Below are 18,439 nucleotides of genomic sequence, written 5' to 3'. Positions count from 1 at the left end.
ATATTACTTGTGATATTTACAGGCATGTTAATGTTTTGGTTCTTGAACATATTTTACCTGTTTATTGGTCGTTTTATTACAAACTTATACTCAAATGTTCCTGAATACAGATTCTTTTTTTTCCTGTTTCATTTGATGTGTGTATCCCCACATTGTGTACAAAATGGATTCAGTGATGCAGCTATTTGTTTAAAGTATTTGATTAAATGCCTACTGCCATCTTTTTATTCAAGGAGTCAGAGGACTGCAGTTTCATGTAGTATTCTATCAAAAGCATCATATATAGGGATTACAGCCCACTACTTGATTCTTTCGTTCGATAGATAAATGCTTGGCCAAAGAAGACACTATCCTAAGTGGCCAAGGCGCAGCTTATTACTTCCGTCCTGCAGGGAGTGGAGTGCTTCTTGCTATCTATCCTACCACTACCACTAGGCATCATTGATGGTATTGCAGCATCTGTAGATTGTGCATGTGGGCATCGAAGCACCCACATGTTATGTGCAAAACTCAAAGAGGAAGGTGGCTTGAGATTTCGTGATTTATGAGCTTGGAACTTAGCCCTTTTTGTAAAAGTGCTTTGGCGGATACAAGCTAAAGAGGATGTGCTCTGGATAGATTGGGTGCGTCACACTTACATGAAGCGTGCAGATATATGGACATGGGAAATAGTCCATTCGGATTCCCCTCTAATCAAGCGCCTACTGCAGATATGAAATCTTCTATTATTGGCTGTCGGCTACCCGGAGGCTGTTGGACAAAAACTAGCAGAGTGATTTGCTCAAGATGGCGGGGTGGCTCGGGCATATGACTTCAAGAGTCAAGAGTCCACCGGCTCTCCAAGAGGCCACATTGCCTGAAAATCCTGAAGTCAATTTGGGGTAGTAGGAGGTTGGCCAAATAGCAAATCAAAGAGAAACATCGTAGTCTGAGCAAGATGGAGCTCATCTGAGGAAATTTTTAATTGGCTCGGGAGTCCACTGGCTCAATCCATAGGCCATATTGCTTGACAACCCTCAAATCAGTTTGGGGCAGGAGGTTGGCCAAATAGCATACCAGGAGGAAGCATTGAAGTCTCAGCAGATGGAGCTCATCTGAATAAAGGCAAGGAAATTGTAACTAAGACATGGATGGTTAAGCAATATGGAAGAAAAAAAGGAAGCGGAAAACAACAATATAGATTGGCACAAACAGGCACAAGTTTGGAAACTGTCACATCAGTGTAAACTGACACGGGTTCAGAAACTGTCCATTCAGAAACTGAGGAATTCCATAAGACAACAACTATGACCAGGAGAATGAGCAGGGCCATGGGTGTCACAGAACCTTCAAGCAAGCAAATCGAGATGGAAAGCAAGTGAAAACAAATAGCAGCACTAGATACAACAGTACACTGTTACTGCAAGAGAGTCTTATTTCTTATACTGAACTTAGCAGGAGGGTACAAGGTGAATGGGCGTGAGCAACTTGGCAATAGGAATGAAGATTGCTGGCTAGAATATACGATGCCTCAATAAATGCCTCAAACAAAAGGGGGTGGAGAACTTCCTCTGTAACAACAAATTGGCAGTGTTAGGAGTGCTGGAAACTAAATTATCAGCACAAGTTATCAAAAATTGCAATTGAGGCGGTTTCAGTAATTCCAGATGGAACAACTGGTTGTTCCATAGGGTTAGAGTAGGATATTGTTGATATAGGATGAACTAAGTGTCGAACTTGAGGTGAGGGAATGGCATGACCAGTTTGTGCATTGTAAAGTGACTTGCAAAGTGACACATAGACCCATAGCTGTCACTTTTGTGTATGGCAAATTGACTACTATTGGAAGGAGACCATTATGGGAAAGCATGCGACCTCTATCAAATGATATGGCTTTGCCTTGGGTTGTCCTAGGTGATTGCAATGCTTATCTATCAATGGAAGACCAAGTTTGGACTCCCACTCTCACAAAATAGTCTTACTAAATTTCAGAATTTTGTTACAGTTACTGGACTAGAGGACTTAAGCCATACAAGATGTAGATACACATGGTCCAATTGTCACATGTGCAGTAAACTTGATCGAGCTTTAGTGAATAAATATTGGCGGGAGGCTGAGTTACAAAGTTTTGCTTGCTTCACACCTCCGGGTTGTCTATCAGATCATTCGGCCTGCTCCGTCTCTATTCTGAACAGTGACATTCAAATTCTGAAGCCATTCAAATTTTTTAATATGTGGGCCAAGCATAGCACCTTCTTGGAGCTGGTTAAAACCAAGTGGACAGCAGCAGATTGACCAAGGAACAATGCAGTACAGAATGGTGCAGGTTCTAAAAATTCTAAAATTAGGCATGAAAGTTCTGAATGGCATGTACTTTCAGCACATTTCGATACGAGTTGCACAGATGAGATTGAAGGAGGCTCAAAAAGTTGGACTGTCCTATGGCACTATGGATGCCAAATACAAAGAAATTCAGCAGGCTGCATCTCGGTTAAGTGATGTTGAACACAGTTTCTGCCTACAGCATGCCAAGCTAGGATATTTCAGACAGGTGGACCGTAACTCCTCTTTTTTTCATACGCTTGTAAAAAGAAATAACAAATGCAATGAAATCACAACAGTGGAAAGGGAGGGTAGCAATTTATCATTTGGGGAGGTTGTTGGAATATTTACTAATTATTTTCAAAACCAACTTGGCACACAGGTGGGCAGGACTGAATTACCAACATCTTGCTTGCATTTTGGTCAGTTTATTCAAGCGGCGCGGCATGATCAACTAGTCCGGCTTCCCATGAGGAGATCAAGGAAGCAACTCTTTGACATAGGAGATCAACATGCCTCGAGCTCAGATGGCTATGGATTGAGGTTTTTTAAGCAAGCTTGGGACACTATTGGAAGAGATTTTTCTAATGCAGTCCTGGAATTCGTCAACAACGGGAAGCTACTTAAGAAATGGAACCATACCTTGATTTCTCTAGTCCCGAAGTCTTCCCATGCTAGCAAAGTGATGGATTATAGACCTATCTCCCGTTGTAGAGTCTTATACAAGGTCATCTCAAAATTATTGTCAACAAATATTATGGATAAGTTTTTACACCACAAGCTGCATTTAGCTTTTCAGGAAATACAACCGAAAGAGATTGTCTCCGAGGTGCATTATGAAGATTGACCTGCAAAAGGCATTTGACTCGGTCCACTGGGATTTCCTAAAGGAGGTTCTTCTTGGGTTGTAGTTTCTAGGGAAGTTTATAGATTGGATTATGGAATTTGTGACCACTACCTCATACTCACTTGCCATTAATGAAGGAACTTTGGGCTATTCCGGTGAGCTAGGGGGATGTGGCAAGGAGACTCATTGTCACCATATCTATTTGAAATATGTATATAAATATTTGGGAGACATCCAGCAGTGCACAGTTGGTTCGGCCTTCAAATTTCACCCTTAGTGTGCGCCTCTAAGACTAACTGAAGTAACTTATGCTGATGATCTCCTTCTATTCAATAAAGGTGATGAGAATTCGGTTGCTGCATTATCTACTCGTTTGTATGAATTTGGAGAAACAGCAGGTCTTCGAGTTAACAGATTGAAACCCTGCATCTATTTGGCTGAAGTTGAGGATACGGTCCGCATGAGGTTGTTGTCCATTACGGGCTTTCAGAGGGAGCTATATCGTTTAGATATCTTGGGGTTCCTTTGAGCGGCTTCCGATTTCGGACTATAGCCCTCTCCTTAACTCCGTAGTTCGGCGTGCTAATGGATGGTCGAGGCACACTCTATCTTATGCAGGCAACGCACAACTTATTTCCTTGTGCTTCAAGGTGTGGAATGTTTTTAGATGTCCATTTTGCCTATACCTTTGGGAGTCATAGACCGTATCTATATCACTTGCAGGTCTTTCATGTGGACATCTAAGCATCCTTCAATTTCTTTGGATGATATGTGTGAACCGATGGAGAAAGGAGGAAGGAGGCTTGGGATTCCGAGAGTGAAAGAGTTAAAACTTCATTATGCTAGCTAAGGTACTTTGGCTGTTTGAGGTGAAAGCAGATGCTCTTTGGATCAAATGGGTCCACCACAAGTATATAAGGCATGTAGATGTGTGGTCTTGGGCCTCCCCCTTAATTAATAGGTTGCTGCGGATACGAGACCGAATTCTTTCATATGTCGGTTGCTGCTGGACAAAGACTGGCAGTTTGGTTCGCACAGGTCGATAGAGTGGCTAAGGCATATTTAGACATCCCAATCCAAAAAAAGGTATGGGCACGAACGGTGCGGAAGACTTACTTGCAGCCTAGTCACGTTACCACTTGTTGGATGCTGGCCTTGGGGCATCTTCGCACTAAAGACAAGCAGGAGTACTTAGAGGATGGGCGGTGCGTATTTTGTCGGCAAGTGTTGGAGACGCATGAGCATTTGTTTTTGGGTGCCCTCCTATTGTTGAGTTATGGAGGGTTAGAGACCGACTTCATATGCGGCAGGCGAGGTCCACTTTCAGACGGGCTCTTAGGGTGTTTGGGAGATGTTACCGTGTGAATAGGGTATTAACAAAAGCTCAGCACTGAGCTTTGTCTTTGCTAATACACTATATATGGAAAGTTAGAAATAAATGTATCTTTGAGAATGAGCAATTGAATGTTGAGCGGATATTCAAGAGTGTGAGTATACATATATACAGGTCTTCAAGGGTGTACTCTATCCGCTATAGACCATTTCCTATATTCTTGACCTATAATATGATATTTTTTATTATTCAAAAAATTATTATTGTACAGTTTTCTCATCTCCTTGTCTCTCTATCCAAGTTTTTTTGCGAAGATGCTTCTTAATTTAAGAAGTTTTGAAGAATGGCATCCCGTGGTTTTCATATGTGTAACTTACGTGGCTGCCCAATGAGCATCCACATGGGCTGGCCATGTGGACCTTTATAGATCACACCATTGGTTGTGCCACTTCTAGTGTCCATCCTTTTTTGTCCCATGCGATTCACTCTCATGGGTACTTGAGTTTACGTTTGCATGCACACATGCAGGGACTTATTCACAAGTTCATGTTCAACCTTGCACTCTCGTCCAATTGCAACTCAACTTGGACTAAACTGCTGATATGCACAATTTTCTCCATTACTCAAATAGCTTCATTTTGAACATTTACTAGAGAACTTAGTTTATGATAATATGCTTGTGGTACAAATTATCCATGCCCCTACTCTATCTTAGTGGTTCTAAAAAATCAATTTTCGACATATTGACCTATACTTGATAAATATTTGGATAGGCAATATGGGAATACAATACCATACTTTCTTTTGTAGGCCATCAATTTTTTTTAATTCTGCTACAGTATTTTCCAGGTTAAGATTTACAATGTCTAATTCTGCTTCATCGTCTAGTCCTAGTCTCCTTATAGTAAACTATTTAGTTGTCAATATTTGAATTCATTGTTCATTGTTTTAGTAAAATGAGATTGAAATATCCTAACACGATCTTTGATGAATGCCTTCATAATTATGGTTTATTTCTAACTTCTTTGTTTTTGTGTTCACTAGATATTTTTTATCAACAAATGCAACCTCTACCTTTAGTTCTATTGTTTCTAGTTATCCTGGAGATTTGGTGATCGTCACAATACAGGTACATGTTTCCTATTCTCAAGTCTTCCTTCAATTGCTGTTACTATAAATTTTATATCTTGATGTGTTCTCGATTCAATCTGGCATTTTTTTTTCTGAACTAATAGCATGTGATATTTCCTTCATAGATATTTACAGTGATTTATGGATCTTAACCTCATTTGTATATACCATCTTCTAATAATTTTAACACAATGTTTTCACTATAACTTAGTGAACCTCTATCTGTCTAGTGTCCGGATCCCGACTTCAACAGAGTGAATCATAGATGGAGCATGGTGCAGAGATCACTTGTCGAAATGATAGTGGATTTGCTTATTACAAACGGAAAGGTACATTGTAGAATATTCAACTATATTTTTCTAGTTTTCTCACGCAACGCTATCATGGCCAAGGTATGTTGCCTTTGGCGGCATCCATCTCCTTGAAGGTTTGATTCTAAAGCTCCTCTGAAGTTTCAGGTGTTTCTGGAATCTGATATTGAGGCAGTTGCAATGAGAATGAAAGATCTGTTTATCATGCACGGGAAGGGTAAACTTTTGGTGCATGGTCATGGCAAGGGATGGATGGAGGAGAATCCTTTCGGCATTCAAACGGATTGGGAGCAGCGTGTTGTTGAACGTGGAGATCCCATGTATAGAATTATGCTCAGGAAAGTCCCATAATCCCTGCTAATCATTCGATTCATGGTATCCTTTGGATCAAAGATTGGATAAATCTTTAAGAATTTTTCTCTCTCCCCAACTCTTGGAAGAGCAATTCTACTCAACTGACTTGCCTTTCTCGTTAACATCATGTTTCTGCCATTCACTCTCAACATGCTTGCTGCCCGGATCAGTGGAGGTGCCACCGGCTATCTATTCAGAAGAATTTTTCATCTGAGACAATCTACTTAGTGGTGTTGCCGAAGTGTACTCAGTTCCATCAAATGTTGTATTTCTTTCCTATTGATGTATATGGTAAACTATTACATATGTAATCTTCTCATTGTTGCCAAGATTGTAATCTCAACTTTGTAACAATTTGGCATTTAGGTGTTGTATGGTGTATAAGATGATTCTTGTTAATGATCAACTTACAACTAGGAGAGTTCACACTTATTTAATATTTAAGAACAATAACCCAAGATAATTCTTAAGGGTGCAAATAACCTTATGGAGACAAATAATATAAAAAAATATTGATATTCCAGTTTGAACTTAAAAAATGTGTGATATTTGAATTTGATTCTAAGTTTGAAAATACAAATAATTTTGATTTGAGCTTCGTTTAAAATGAAATTTGAACTCAAGTTTGGCTTGAGTTAATCAAATGCTGATTTGAGCAGAATTGTACTCGAAATGGTTCAAATTCGGGTTACTTGAATGTTAATTTGAGTAAGTCGAACCAACAAGTTTAAGTTCAATTTGTTAGTGGTTTGTGAATAATTAAATAAAATATTATGGGTTTGAATTAAGCTCGACTTCAATAATTTTAAATTGAATTAAATATTTCTTGAGCCAGCTAAAAACCTAGTGCTTAAAGACTCCTCTAATGCCAGTCGGTTTTCACCATCTTTTCCCCACTATATTCTTCTCAATTTTTATCAATTTTTTGAAAATGCATTTTAAGATTTAATTAATGGTAAAATGCATCCTCTAAAATTCTAATTTTCTTTAAATTCATCAATGATTTATATAAATAATTTAGGAAAGTAAATAGGTTTTTTTTTAATTGACATTAGGTATTCAATTTATATCGATTAATCCGGGGTAATCAATCTAGTTATATGGTAATTTTCTGTTAATGTATCAATCATTATACAAATTTTTAAATACCTTTTAAATTAAACACCTTGTATTGGTATCATTACGGTGGATGTAATCCTGTGGGTACGTATAATCATATATTTTGATATTTAGATAAAAAAGTTTAAGTTAGATTTACTCCAAGCACTGATGCCGGGTTCAAAAGGCATTTGTTTAATGAAGTCAAGAGCTTCCTCCAATCGTCCACTTCGACATAGGAGATCAACCATGCATCCGTAATGTTCAGACCGAGCAGTAACAGTGTGTTTTTCTTCAGACATGAGTCTGAAATAGTGCCAGCCTTCGTTCACCAGTCCTGCATGGCTGCAGGCAGATAAAATCGCAAGATACGTAATCTCATCGTGCTTAATCTTCAATTCAGTCATCTGTTCGAACATCCTAATCGCATCACTGATGCATCCCGACTTCCCGTAGGTGGAAATCATAGCAGTCCAGAGGATTGGATCCCTCGAAGGCAGCATTTCAAAGACGATCTTTGCAGATCCGTTGCAGCCACACTTCGCGTACATATCCAACAAACTGTTTCGAATAACCAAATCCGAATCGAATCCAATCTTGACAACCAAAGTATGAAGCTGCTTTCCCTGGTTAATCGAGGCCAAACTAGCACATGCATCAATGCAAATAGCATAGGTGAAGTCACAAGGCCTCACACCATAATTAACCATGAAGACCAGCAGCTCCAAAGCTTCTTCGGCTTGCCCAGAGCGGAGATAACCAGACATCATCGAGTTCCAAGCAATGAGGCCTCTCACAGGCATTGAACCGAACAGTTTCCGGGCATACGAGAGACAGTGGCATTTGCAATACATGTCGAGCAAACCATTGTAAACGACAGGATTGATAGGGCAGGAGAAGCTAGACGTGATCACTTGAGCGTGGATCTGCTTGCCGTAGGCCAAGGCATCGACTCCGACGCCGGAGCAAGCGGTCAAAGCACCCGAGAAAGAGTAACAATTGGGGGCTGTGCAGCTAGCCAGCATCTTCTTGAAGAAGGAAAAGGAGTTATCGTAGCTGCCGTGGCATGCGTGGCCGACGATCATGGAAGTCCAAGCGACGACATCCCTGTGGGGCAAATCGTCGAACAGCTTGTGGGAGTCACCCAAGGCGCCGCATTTGAAGGCGAAGTCGATGAGACCGGTGAGGAGGACGACAGAGCTTGAGAATCCGAGCTTGATGATGAAGCAATGGAGGGAGTGGAAGAGCTGGGGCGACCTAGTGGTGGCCAAGAGCTTGATGGAGTGGGAGAGGGAGTATTCGTCCAGATACATATACGAAGGCATGTGTTGCCTGCGGAATTCTTGGCTACCCATTTATGGCAATCTTGCAGCCTTCTGAAAGGGCCTGCACGAAGCTTCTTCCATCAAATTTTGACGAATCCAACACAGTGCTTGACAAATCACTGAATTTGATTGAATGTCCATTCTTCTGTGCCCTGCACTGTTCAGAATTTAGATTCAGGTAAAATATTTTCTATAGACAATTTATGTTATTACATATGAATCCGAATCCTTCTTACAAAATTTTGTGTTGCTAAAAATGTATAGTAAGTATCATGTAAATGTGCTCCGTTGCAGGATCCTTGTTTAGAAATTTAAGCATTGGCTGGCTAGAAAAATATCTATTTTGCAACATGTTACACTGATCATTTAGCAGCAAGATATGAGATGGAGGGTCTATTGTCAGTCAATTTCTCATTCACGTAATTTTTATTGGTTTAGAGGTCACAAAACATTATAAGATATAGGATAATGTTCAGCCCAAAAATGTGTGCCATAATTTATATGATGCACTAATGTTGAAATCTTGAAATGAACGGCATGGAATATTTATATATATAATCTTTTAAAACTTGTACTATTTTTAAAAAATTTTAGCCCCAATTTTATCAATTTAAGCTCTATTACATTTTTGTTATTTTTAATATTTTTCTTAAAGATTTATAACATTTAACAACTTTAACTAATAATAAGTCTACTTAGGCACTTTAGACCAATGGAGCAGCCAATTGAGTTATTTTTAGTTGAGCTTTAGATTTTCTTTTAAGAGGATGTGAGTGAAGCTTCCCAGGATTTAGAGACATAAATATAGATAATAATAAAAATGAATAAAATATTTTTATAATAATAAATCCCCCCACCCAAAAAACCAACAAAAAAAGAAGAATTGTGTGAACGAATTTAATCTTTTTCCAGATGAATTAGAAACTACTATTTTTTTCTTGTTTTGTCAACTGAGTATTATGTTTGTTAAACGAGTTACTCAAGTAGAAGATTTTATAAAAATATCATCAACATTAATTGTCGATCAGTTGGTGTTCAGTCGGAAACTGCAGATTTTGCGAAATAAAATTGGCCCAATGTCTGATAACCCTGGAAGACTATTATGCCCGATACCAGGCTCCACAAGCTTTAGATCTTATTTACAAATCAGATAAAGAACTGAGTCAAGTTTCTCCATCTCGACAAGCATTTGTTTAGCGTACTACATTTCAGCGACAAGGTTTGCTGATGGGATTGATGAATCTTCGACAAGGTTCCCCTGTGTCCATCTCTTCAACATCTCTAAAGCAGCCTTTGGTTGATCCATAGGGACCATGTGGCCTGCATCGTGAACCTGTTCCAAGTAAAAAATGCCGGGGAATTCAGCAAAAGTGCGTAGCCCATTTTAGTTCACCAACTTAGACGACAATTTTACATCAAACAAATGTGTAATCGAGTTCAGTTTGACTTATCATCTTGCAGATGGAATGAGTGCTGGATACCTTTAAGAAAGTAAGAGTTCCATAGCTCTTCAGGAGTCCAGCTTCAGTGCCGTCCACTGTAAATGGTGTCTCGGATGAAGAAACGAACTTACTCTGGCCTGACCATTCCATTGCATGGACCCATCTTGAGTTTCCTGGTCAAAGTGGACGAAAACTCTTTAGTTGACAGAGTGGAGGAAAACTCTTTAGTTGACAGACTGGACGAAACTGTAATATTCTTTCATTTTCTTACCGAGCCAGTTGCAAATAAGATCGTATTCTCCAGCATAGACAAGCAATTTGATGCCATCCTCCAGCAGTGCAGGAATGCCGACTTCCAAGTTCCTCATCCAGTCCATAAGCATGGCTTGATACACAGTTGGACTGCACGAAACAAACTCTATGCTCCCTACTCCAAGGGACTCCCTGACAGACTCAAGCTTGAGAAATTTCTCCATGTTGGAGAAATCGTAGCACAGGCTTCCTACGCATGGTTTCCTAATATCATAGTACTGTAAAAAAGGTGTGATGAAGTTAGAAGAAATAGCAGTACAAGCAATAGATTAGCAACAAGAAAACGATCGAGTTGAAGCCTTACATTTGCATTTCCAGCTAGTGCCATGATTGAGCTGAATATGGTGTTGCAAACCAAATAAGATGCCAAGCAAGAAACAGTCCCTGATGTTCCTGAAATGCAGCATGTTTTAGTGTCAACTCTGTTCAATTTAGGTTGAATGCTAAGTGAATGAACAACAACTAATAAGTCTTATCCGACTAAATCCTCTTATGTCATTAGACTCTATCTCCTATTATCATCCTCTATATTTAAATAAATTTTATTTTATTTTATCATTACTAACCAAGTTTTCTTTGGTCTTCCTCTTCCTCATTTAATGTGTATATTGATCATAGTTTCATATCACCTAACTAGAGCATTTATTAGACATCTAAGTATATATGCATATCATCTTAAACGCAATTTCCCCTCAATAGATGCAACCTCAACTCTCTGTCATTTCTTATCTATCCATCCTAATATGTCCGCACATCCATCTTAATATTTACATCTCTACGACTCTTATCTTATGTTTGTATGCTAGAATCATAGTCCAACATTTATATCCTTACTGAAATTCATTTTGAGAGGAAATAATTACTTGGATAGCATACCAAACAAACTACCAACCTATTAATATGCACACGACATAGACTAAAATTGTGTAAGTTAACAAAAAGTCAATTTGTTTTTGAACTAAAATGTGCTTAATGAGTGGATTTTATCATGTAGGTGAGGACCCACATAAACAGAGATATGAAATCAGTCAACTGAAACCAAGATCCGAGGAACTAAGTTACTCCACAAACAAGTATTAGGATTAATGTACAAGACATGCATAAATAGGGAATTAGAAAAACCACATTTGCATCCAACAAACATACCGGAAGAAAAATAATAGAAACAAGAGATGCTAATCAAGGACAAGCTATCAGATTTACCACAAAGTTTGATGGCAAGTTTACATGCCGGATAAATCTTATTAATTCTCTTGTAATCAGATTCTTTGATAATGCCCATATCCAATGCATAATCAGTGTATGCTTTGTACTGGATTGCTGGATCAGTTAGTCCGTTACCAATGGCAAAACCCTGTAGCACAAAGTAAAATAAGCTGACGCAGAAGTGGAGTTGAATTCTATTGTGAAAATTATGAAGGTTTACCTTCAGTTTTATGTGAATGCCTTCATTGTTTTTGTTTCCTTGATGAACGCGGCTTGCAAAAGCAGGGATATAGTGCCCAGCATAAGACTCGCCAGTTATGTAAAAATCATTCTCTGCATATTCTGAGTGCTCAGCAAAAAATGCCTAGAAAAGTAGAGGGAAAAACCTTGTTCTTGAGTACCAAATATCACGTGGCCTATTTTTAGAATAATAAATCCAACAAAATCAATCAAACCACAGATACTCGAATAGCATATTGAATTTAGTATAGTTTTTTTAATATATATATATATATATATATATATATAATGAGAATACAGACTATCCAACCACTAGGATTTACTCGGAGTAAGTTCATCCATGCTAACTAAGTTTGTTTGCTCAATATAAAGAGGTTGGATAATGTAACATAAAAGGCGATAAAGCATAATTCTAACACATACAATAGTAGAGAATATAACAAAACAATAGGATACTCAGATTTTACTTAAGCATAAATCATGAAGACCACCAAAACAATGAATGATCAGAAATCAAATGAACAAATGGTTTCATTGACAAAACCCACATTGGCTAACCTTAAACTGGTGCCACTGCCCACTCTAAGTGCAAATGTGCTATTGAGAGGAAGGAAAGGCAACAAGTAGGTGACGCAGTGGCCCATTCAAATATGATTTTGGGAGAGGGATGGAAACCCCAAGTGTCCCATCCCAACCCTTGAAAGCTCAATCTTGTCTACACCAGAGAAAGAATTGCACCTCATGGTCTAGGTGGAGAAATAGCCAAAAAAAACAAAAATTGGTGACCAATAAAGTCGGGAATCCAACAATCTGAAAGAACGATAGGTGAGGAAGGTGAAAGTAGTGAAGTGATACTACAGGATTTTATGTTAGAGGCAAAAGAAGGCAACAATAAGGAAACACTTAGAGAAAAAGAGAGAGATAAAGAGAAAGGGAAAATTGTATTACCTATTTGATGATCATAAATATTGTATTGTCCTTTATAAACTTCTGAATTAACTTATTCTATAGAATTGTTTCTGCATATAATTATTATTCTAATTAACGGTTCAATGTTTGCTTATTCTTCTAAGACTTCTTTTATGTATTCTTGGAACCCCCCAACCAAAAAAAAAAGCCAATCTGCAAAGATTGTAACATTTCTTGCCCCATCCAAATTCGTGCTTGCCCTTAAGTACATGCCATGCCTTCCCATTTATTCCATAACTAGTTCTTTCGATACATCTTTGGTTGGTGCCAATTTCCCTGGCTCCGGATGTCGGTGATCATTCTTTGCTAGCAATGTTGTCATTTGATGCACTAATTTTTGTTTGCTCGTTAAAGAAATCGGTGTTGTGAGGTCTCTTCCAATTTCACTAGTCTTGTCTTTAAATTATACGGCCATGACCTTAAAATACAAGAGGACAGGGTCCAAAGTGCTTAAGCATCTGATTTTATATTATGACATTAAATTTTGTTAGAGGAAGAATAAGAAAAGAAAGGCATCAAATATTGTTAGGGGAAAATAAAAAAATCCATTATTATACCTCTTCAATATCTAGTAGTATGCAGAAGGTTAACTAGACCTGATTCCTTGAAATCATTCTTCTTTAGTGGTCACACTGAGCATTTAAGGTTCTCATATTATGTTATCTTTGGTTCAGTTATTAATTTCTCATTGATGAAGCTATGTGTGTTACATCAGTCGAAGAGGACTACAACGGAGTGCAAGGGGATAGTGGTTGACACTTTCATTATTTGAGATCAAGGGGTTAAGGAACTCCTTGGATGGTCATTATCAAGTAGTGAGGAGGTTTTATTGTTGCTTTTTTTTATCATCCACTCCATCCAGCATTAAGAACTTATTGCGCTTGCATGAGAATGGTTCATTGCAGTTGAAACAGAGTCTCCTCGCACATTGTTCAGCTATCTCAACATTGGTTAACTATTAAATGGATGGTGGTGGGCTTCATTTTCAATTGTCTATGATGGTTGGAGCGTTTAAGGCCATCGCATTTTTGGATAATAGATCTGTAATTGATCAGATTTTGAGATTTCTTTGGTAGTGCACTTTTGCCTCTATCTATATAGGTCGAAATAATCCAAAGATACAAAAGATCTAGCTCAAAGGATATGGTCAAATTTTTACACAAGGAAGAGTTTCTTGAACTCACTTAAACACTAACCCAGTGTGTCAAGTGGATTTTAGCCAACTCCACCAATTTCCTCCCTCTTTTCAGGGGCCCAAAACTAGCATGGCATAACGCTTGGAAGTTCTCCCACAATGCCAAATAGTCTCTAAATAGCCTCTCTCAGTCTTTAGAAACAAAACTCGTACCTAATGGTCAAGAGAGGGAATCACCAATACTTTTGTACTTAGGAAAATCAAACTACGATGGACACTCTTCAAGTGGTTTTCAACCATAGGGAGAAGTCCAAGATGGGACGAATCTTGATGTCTTATTCTTCATTTGTGCTCTCATATATTGCTCCTCAAGGTGCTTCACATACGAGTATATTGCTAAGTGTCCAATCATCTTCATCTATCATCTTGAGGGAGGTCCATAGGTCTCTACCTTCATTGCTAGTGAAATAATTTTTCTCTACTTTCTCATGCAACAGATCATCATTAATTTTAGTCAACTCTTTTGTCATCTACTTGGTCATGTCCAATATATGTTATAGGATGTCATCATTAATGGTCGATTTTGACACTAATTTGATATTGTCACATGCATATGACTAAGTCCTCAAGTGATGCGGTTTAAGGTTGTCTTATAATTGGATAAAGGATACCACTTTATTTGTCCTGGTGTCACCTTCCACAAGAAGTGTGATTGACCATTTGGCCTTTGTTGGATTGATGAGTGGGCAACTCAATAAGAATTGGAAATTGATTAAGGAAGTTAGCAAGTTGAGATGGCAGTAAGCAAGGAAGAAGCATCAGTTGACCCTGGGGCTACAGCAACAGCCATTGGCGAGCAGCGAAAAAGAAACAATAAGAGGCAAAAGATCCAACTCCTTCTTTAATGAGCTTAAGGTCCAGTTCCCTCTCATTTTTAGATTTCCAAATTAACATATTCTATGGAATGTTATTACATGGCATTATTTTAATTGTTGAAATGGCCAGTATTTCCTTGCTCATTCTTTTGAAACTTGTTCCATGTCAATCATTTCTAGACTTATTCCATGTTGCATGGATAGTAACACAATGCTCCTAATAAGATTTATTCAACTAAAGCAAGCAAGCAATATAAAAGGAAATCACAACTTGTGGTATAGACAAAGTGGCAGCCTCTAAACAAGAATCGATAAACCTCAAGCGAGGAAACTAGCAAATCGAGATGATGATAGGTGGAGGAAACGACAACAAAAACTAGCTCCATAGTGACAAAAGGAAGCGGAATGAGGAAACATAGAGAGAGAAAGGGAAAACTATAATACTTCTTCAATGATATAATAAGGTATAGTTCCCTCTCTTTTTCAAACTTCCAAATTGGCATATTCTATGGAATGTTTCGTGTTGAAAGTATTCTACTTGTTGAATGGTTCCATATTGATCCTTACGAGACTTGTTCCAAGTCTACCCTCCTTGGACCATGTGTCACCCTGTCCCATAAGGATCATGACAAAAATGCTATTTGAGTGCATCTCAAAAGAAAGTGCATAAGCATAATAAAAGAATTCCATAGAAAAGGGCATACGCATGATAAAAGAAATGCCAATGGCATATTACTTAAGCTGGGGAAGAAAATACATAAGCAAAATAAAATAAGGTGCATACTATTAAAGAGTGAGAAAGGCAAAATTTGAAAGAATAATCGTGTGACAGAATAATCATGACAGATCAAAGTATACTCTTCCAAATTACAAACTTCAATGGCTAGACCATACCAAATAACCACAAATCATATTTGTGTGATATATACCTGTAGAAAATCATAAAGATCATCACTAACACCTTGTTCATTGTGACGGGTATCACGTCTATCTGAACTGAAGCTAAATCCAGTTCCAGTGGGCTGATCCACATATATAAGATTTGAAGCCTGCAAAATCCACAGAATAGAAATAATTTTCTGAGCCTACTTAATTCTAGCTCACTGGCACTAAAAAATCTTATCACAATAATTTATTTATTTCTCATTAACTCTTCTTCAAAACAATTCAGCATTGCACACAAAAACATCTAGAAAAATGCAGAAAGTAATTCTATAAGTGAACATATGTCAAGCCTACAAAACTAGGCAATTTAGCTGCAAATTTCAAACTAATCATATGAATTATTATTTCTTGTACATGGAGTATACAAATTTAGTAGTTAGTCAATAAACCAATAAAAAATCATACAAACTTCTTTTGCATAAGTTTTCGTCCAAATAGTTGAGTTCGCCTCAAACAGAAAAATAACTTGCAGGGAAAAACTTCAACAACGAACTTTTGCAATCTAGAGATTCAGCAACCTAAGAATAGAAAGCAATCGCCAGACTCAGCATACCTGGTCCCAACCAAATTGGTTCCACACGAGTGACATGTTATCAGCTATGCTGAAAGGACCATTCTCATAAAAGACAGCCAATTCGCTGCTGCAGCCAGGTCCTCCTGTCAACCAAATGACGACTGGATCCTTCTTACTATTCCTTGACTCAAAGAAAAAGTAGAACATCCTACAAAGAGAAAACAAGTACTCAGAGTTCAAGATAAAATCAAATAAAACCTACATCGTCACACGAAGCTAACATCCACCTTTATCAGAATCATACCTATAGTACTACCAGAGCAGGGGCAAAGAAGCCCTAATTTCTGAAATGGCCCAAACTACAGTCTACCACTCGCCAAAACTGAAATAACCAGCGCCCCTAATCGTGAAATGCACCTAACCAAAAGTCAATAGTCTCTCACCTAGCGTCATAGGTATGGGGAAGGCGGTAATAACCGGCGTGATGGCCGAGATCATCGGCGGAAGCCCCATCAGACAAGCCAGGGAAGCGGAAGCGCCGCTCGAATATTCCATTCTGCGAGGATCCGGAGAAGGAGGAGGATCCACCGCCCGCCGCGGAGGATGACTGTATGGACGCGTCCTTGGGGATGAGATTTAGGGCCCGGATCAGCTTCTCGGCGGTGGCGCGGGGAAAGGAGGCGGTGGAGGGGAGGCGTTGGTGGTCGGGGATCGAGGCGGCATCGACGAGGAGGAAGGCGGAGAGGAGGAAGGCGGGGAAAAGAGAGAGCATCGCCATGATCAGATGGAAGGAAGACCGAAAAAGAGTCGTTGTGGGATTTTTACCCTGCCCACCTGACTGCACACATTACTGAGCGTGAGTCCGGCGCCTGGAGGCCTATCCCCGAGTCACTTTTGCCGATCGAACTCGATGTTGTGTGACTGTATGGATCCAGGGCACATGATTCAATCAGAAGATATTTTTATTGTTTGTTTATATTTTTTTTTAGGTATATTATGGGTATTTAGGAGATAACATTTTAGAATTTAAGAATTGAATTATAACATATTTTAGTTAATAAGATTTTTTTTTAAAGGTTCAAGCTTCCTCCTTGGATTATAGTGTTCAAGATAAAAAATTTTAGATGTTCACGGGATATATTATATGTATTTAACGTTTAAGATTTTAGAATTTAAGTGTTGAGTTATAATAGATTTAAGTCAATAAGATTTTTTCTTATAGTGCTCAAGATAAAAAGAAATTTAAATCTCACATAGTATAATGTTAATTTTTTAAAAAAGAAATCTTGATTTAAAAAAAAAAATTAGAATCCCGGCATCACTAGGCGAGCACAAGGCACACAGCATTGGTTCCGCGTATATATATATATATATCCTACACATTCTTAGGGGGGTCGGATCTTCTAGACCAGGAATTCCTGATCCCTCCCTGGACCACATTCTTTGTATAAAACCCTCCCTCCCTCACGTGCGAAGCACATGCCAACGCAAAAAAAAAAAAAAAAAGCCCTAGCCCTCTTCCTCTCGTCGCCTCCCTCCAGCAAGCCCGCGGCGATTCCTCCAGTGGCCTCAGCATCGCCTCCCTCCCTCCAGCGCCGTCTCCAACGCCGGCCCACCTTACTCCGACGTTCCAGTAATTATAGATGCCGTCGCGAAGATACCAGGAACCTCAGATCTACAAATCTCCCTTTGCAAGGAAATGGTAGAGTGTACCCGTGCTGAGAAACGCACATTTCTGAGGCAACGAGTTGAGGCAAAACTTGCAGCTCTGCTGATGGAAAGCAAAGAATATTCTGAGGCCTTATCCCTACTCTCAGGTCTCATCAAGGAGGTTAGAAGATTAGACGACAAACTACTACTGGCGGACATTGATCTTTTAGAGAGCAAGCTTCACTTTTCCTTGCGAAACTTGCCAAGGCAAAAGCTTCATTGACTGCAGCGAGAACAGCTGCTAAACTCATTGCTCTGCTACCCTTTGTGTCTCGAATCCATTTTGATTGTAATTCTCATTTCGTGAACAAAAAATTGTCAAATTTATACATTCTGAGTCAATTCATTCAACTGAAACTTATTTAATGATTACACAAATCCAGGTCCTTCA

General features: G+C 38.8%; 4 protein-coding genes across 8 annotated transcripts in view; 2 read left to right on the top strand and 2 right to left on the bottom strand.

Moving 5' to 3' along the window:
• LOC122024060 (phosphoglycerate kinase-like) overlaps nt 1-6,693 on the top strand; it is a 66,348-nt gene extending 59,655 nt beyond the window's left edge. For 2 of the 4 annotated variants that reach the window (XM_042582587.1, XM_042582586.1), the window contains exons 10-12: nt 5,526-5,610; nt 5,843-5,941; nt 6,065-6,693. In XM_042582587.1, the coding sequence (XP_042438521.1) occupies nt 5,526-5,610; nt 5,843-5,941; nt 6,065-6,274 (394 nt within the window). In that variant the 3' untranslated portion in view covers nt 6,275-6,693. Of the gene's footprint in view, nt 1-5,525; nt 5,611-5,842; nt 5,942-6,064 lie in introns of those variants that run through there. The other 2 variants (XM_042582588.1, XM_042582589.1) reach the window with 2 other exon arrangements.
• LOC122024061 lies at nt 6-5,517 on the top strand. 2 transcript variants are annotated; one of them, XR_006123312.1, is made up of 3 exons: nt 6-2,530; nt 2,684-3,798; nt 3,872-5,517. XR_006123312.1 is itself a non-coding variant. In XM_042582590.1 (2 exons), the coding sequence occupies exons 1-2, from the start codon at nt 2,285-2,287 to the stop codon at nt 3,146-3,148; spliced, it is 711 nt and encodes a 236-aa protein (XP_042438524.1). In that variant the 5' UTR covers nt 7-2,284; the 3' UTR covers nt 3,149-5,517. The 2 variants fall into 2 exon arrangements, 1 of the variants encoding a protein (XP_042438524.1); XM_042582590.1 differs by having other exon boundaries at nt 7-2,530; nt 2,684-5,517.
• An 813-nt stretch (nt 6,694-7,506) lies between the features above and the next one.
• Nucleotides 7,507-9,094, bottom strand: LOC122023025 (pentatricopeptide repeat-containing protein At2g03380, mitochondrial-like). The gene is made up of 2 exons (XM_042581125.1): nt 8,937-9,094; nt 7,507-8,852 (listed from the first exon to the last, which is right to left on the bottom strand). The coding sequence occupies exon 2, from the start codon at nt 8,728-8,730 to the stop codon at nt 7,507-7,509; it is 1,224 nt and encodes a 407-aa protein (XP_042437059.1). The 5' UTR covers nt 8,731-8,852; nt 8,937-9,094.
• A 581-nt stretch (nt 9,095-9,675) lies between these two features.
• On the bottom strand, nt 9,676-17,174 carry LOC122023997 (serine carboxypeptidase-like). The gene is made up of 9 exons (XM_042582476.1): nt 16,782-17,174; nt 16,378-16,546; nt 15,809-15,928; nt 11,881-12,024; nt 11,658-11,808; nt 10,759-10,847; nt 10,414-10,672; nt 10,182-10,315; nt 9,676-10,033 (listed from the first exon to the last, which is right to left on the bottom strand). Exons 1-9 carry the CDS (start codon nt 17,114-17,116, stop codon nt 9,902-9,904), a joined length of 1,533 nt encoding a protein of 510 aa, XP_042438410.1. The 5' UTR covers nt 17,117-17,174; the 3' UTR covers nt 9,676-9,901.
• Between the last annotated feature and the right edge of the window lie 1,265 nt (nt 17,175-18,439).

Source organism: Zingiber officinale, chromosome 9B, assembly GCF_018446385.1.
Source record: "Zingiber officinale cultivar Zhangliang chromosome 9B, Zo_v1.1, whole genome shotgun sequence".
NCBI lineage: Eukaryota > Viridiplantae > Streptophyta > Magnoliopsida > Zingiberales > Zingiberaceae > Zingiber > Zingiber officinale.
The sequence above is the reverse complement of the archived record's forward strand: the minus strand, read 5'-3'. Positions and strand labels throughout refer to the sequence as shown.

Excerpts from the sequence above, each read along its gene's own strand:
- LOC122024061 (XM_042582590.1), top strand. The coding sequence starts at position 2,285 with ATGCAGTACAGAATGGTGCAGGTTCTAAAAATTCTAAAATTAGGCATG. Across the intron at positions 2,531-2,683 it reads AGCTAGGATATTTCAGACAG|GTGGGCAGGACTGAATTACC; the intron begins GTGGACCGTAAC and ends CTTGGCACACAG.
- LOC122023997 (XM_042582476.1), bottom strand. The coding sequence starts at position 17,116 with ATGGCGATGCTCTCTCTTTTCCCCGCCTTCCTCCTCTCCGCCTTCCTC. Across the intron at positions 10,673-10,758 it reads CACTAGCTGGAAATGCAAAT|TACTATGATATTAGGAAACC; the intron begins GTAAGGCTTCAA and ends CCTTTTTTACAG. Across the intron at positions 10,316-10,413 it reads TCTTATTTGCAACTGGCTCG|GAAACTCAAGATGGGTCCAT; the intron begins GTAAGAAAATGA and ends CACTTTGACCAG.
- LOC122023025 (XM_042581125.1), bottom strand. The coding sequence starts at position 8,730 with ATGGGTAGCCAAGAATTCCGCAGGCAACACATGCCTTCGTATATGTAT.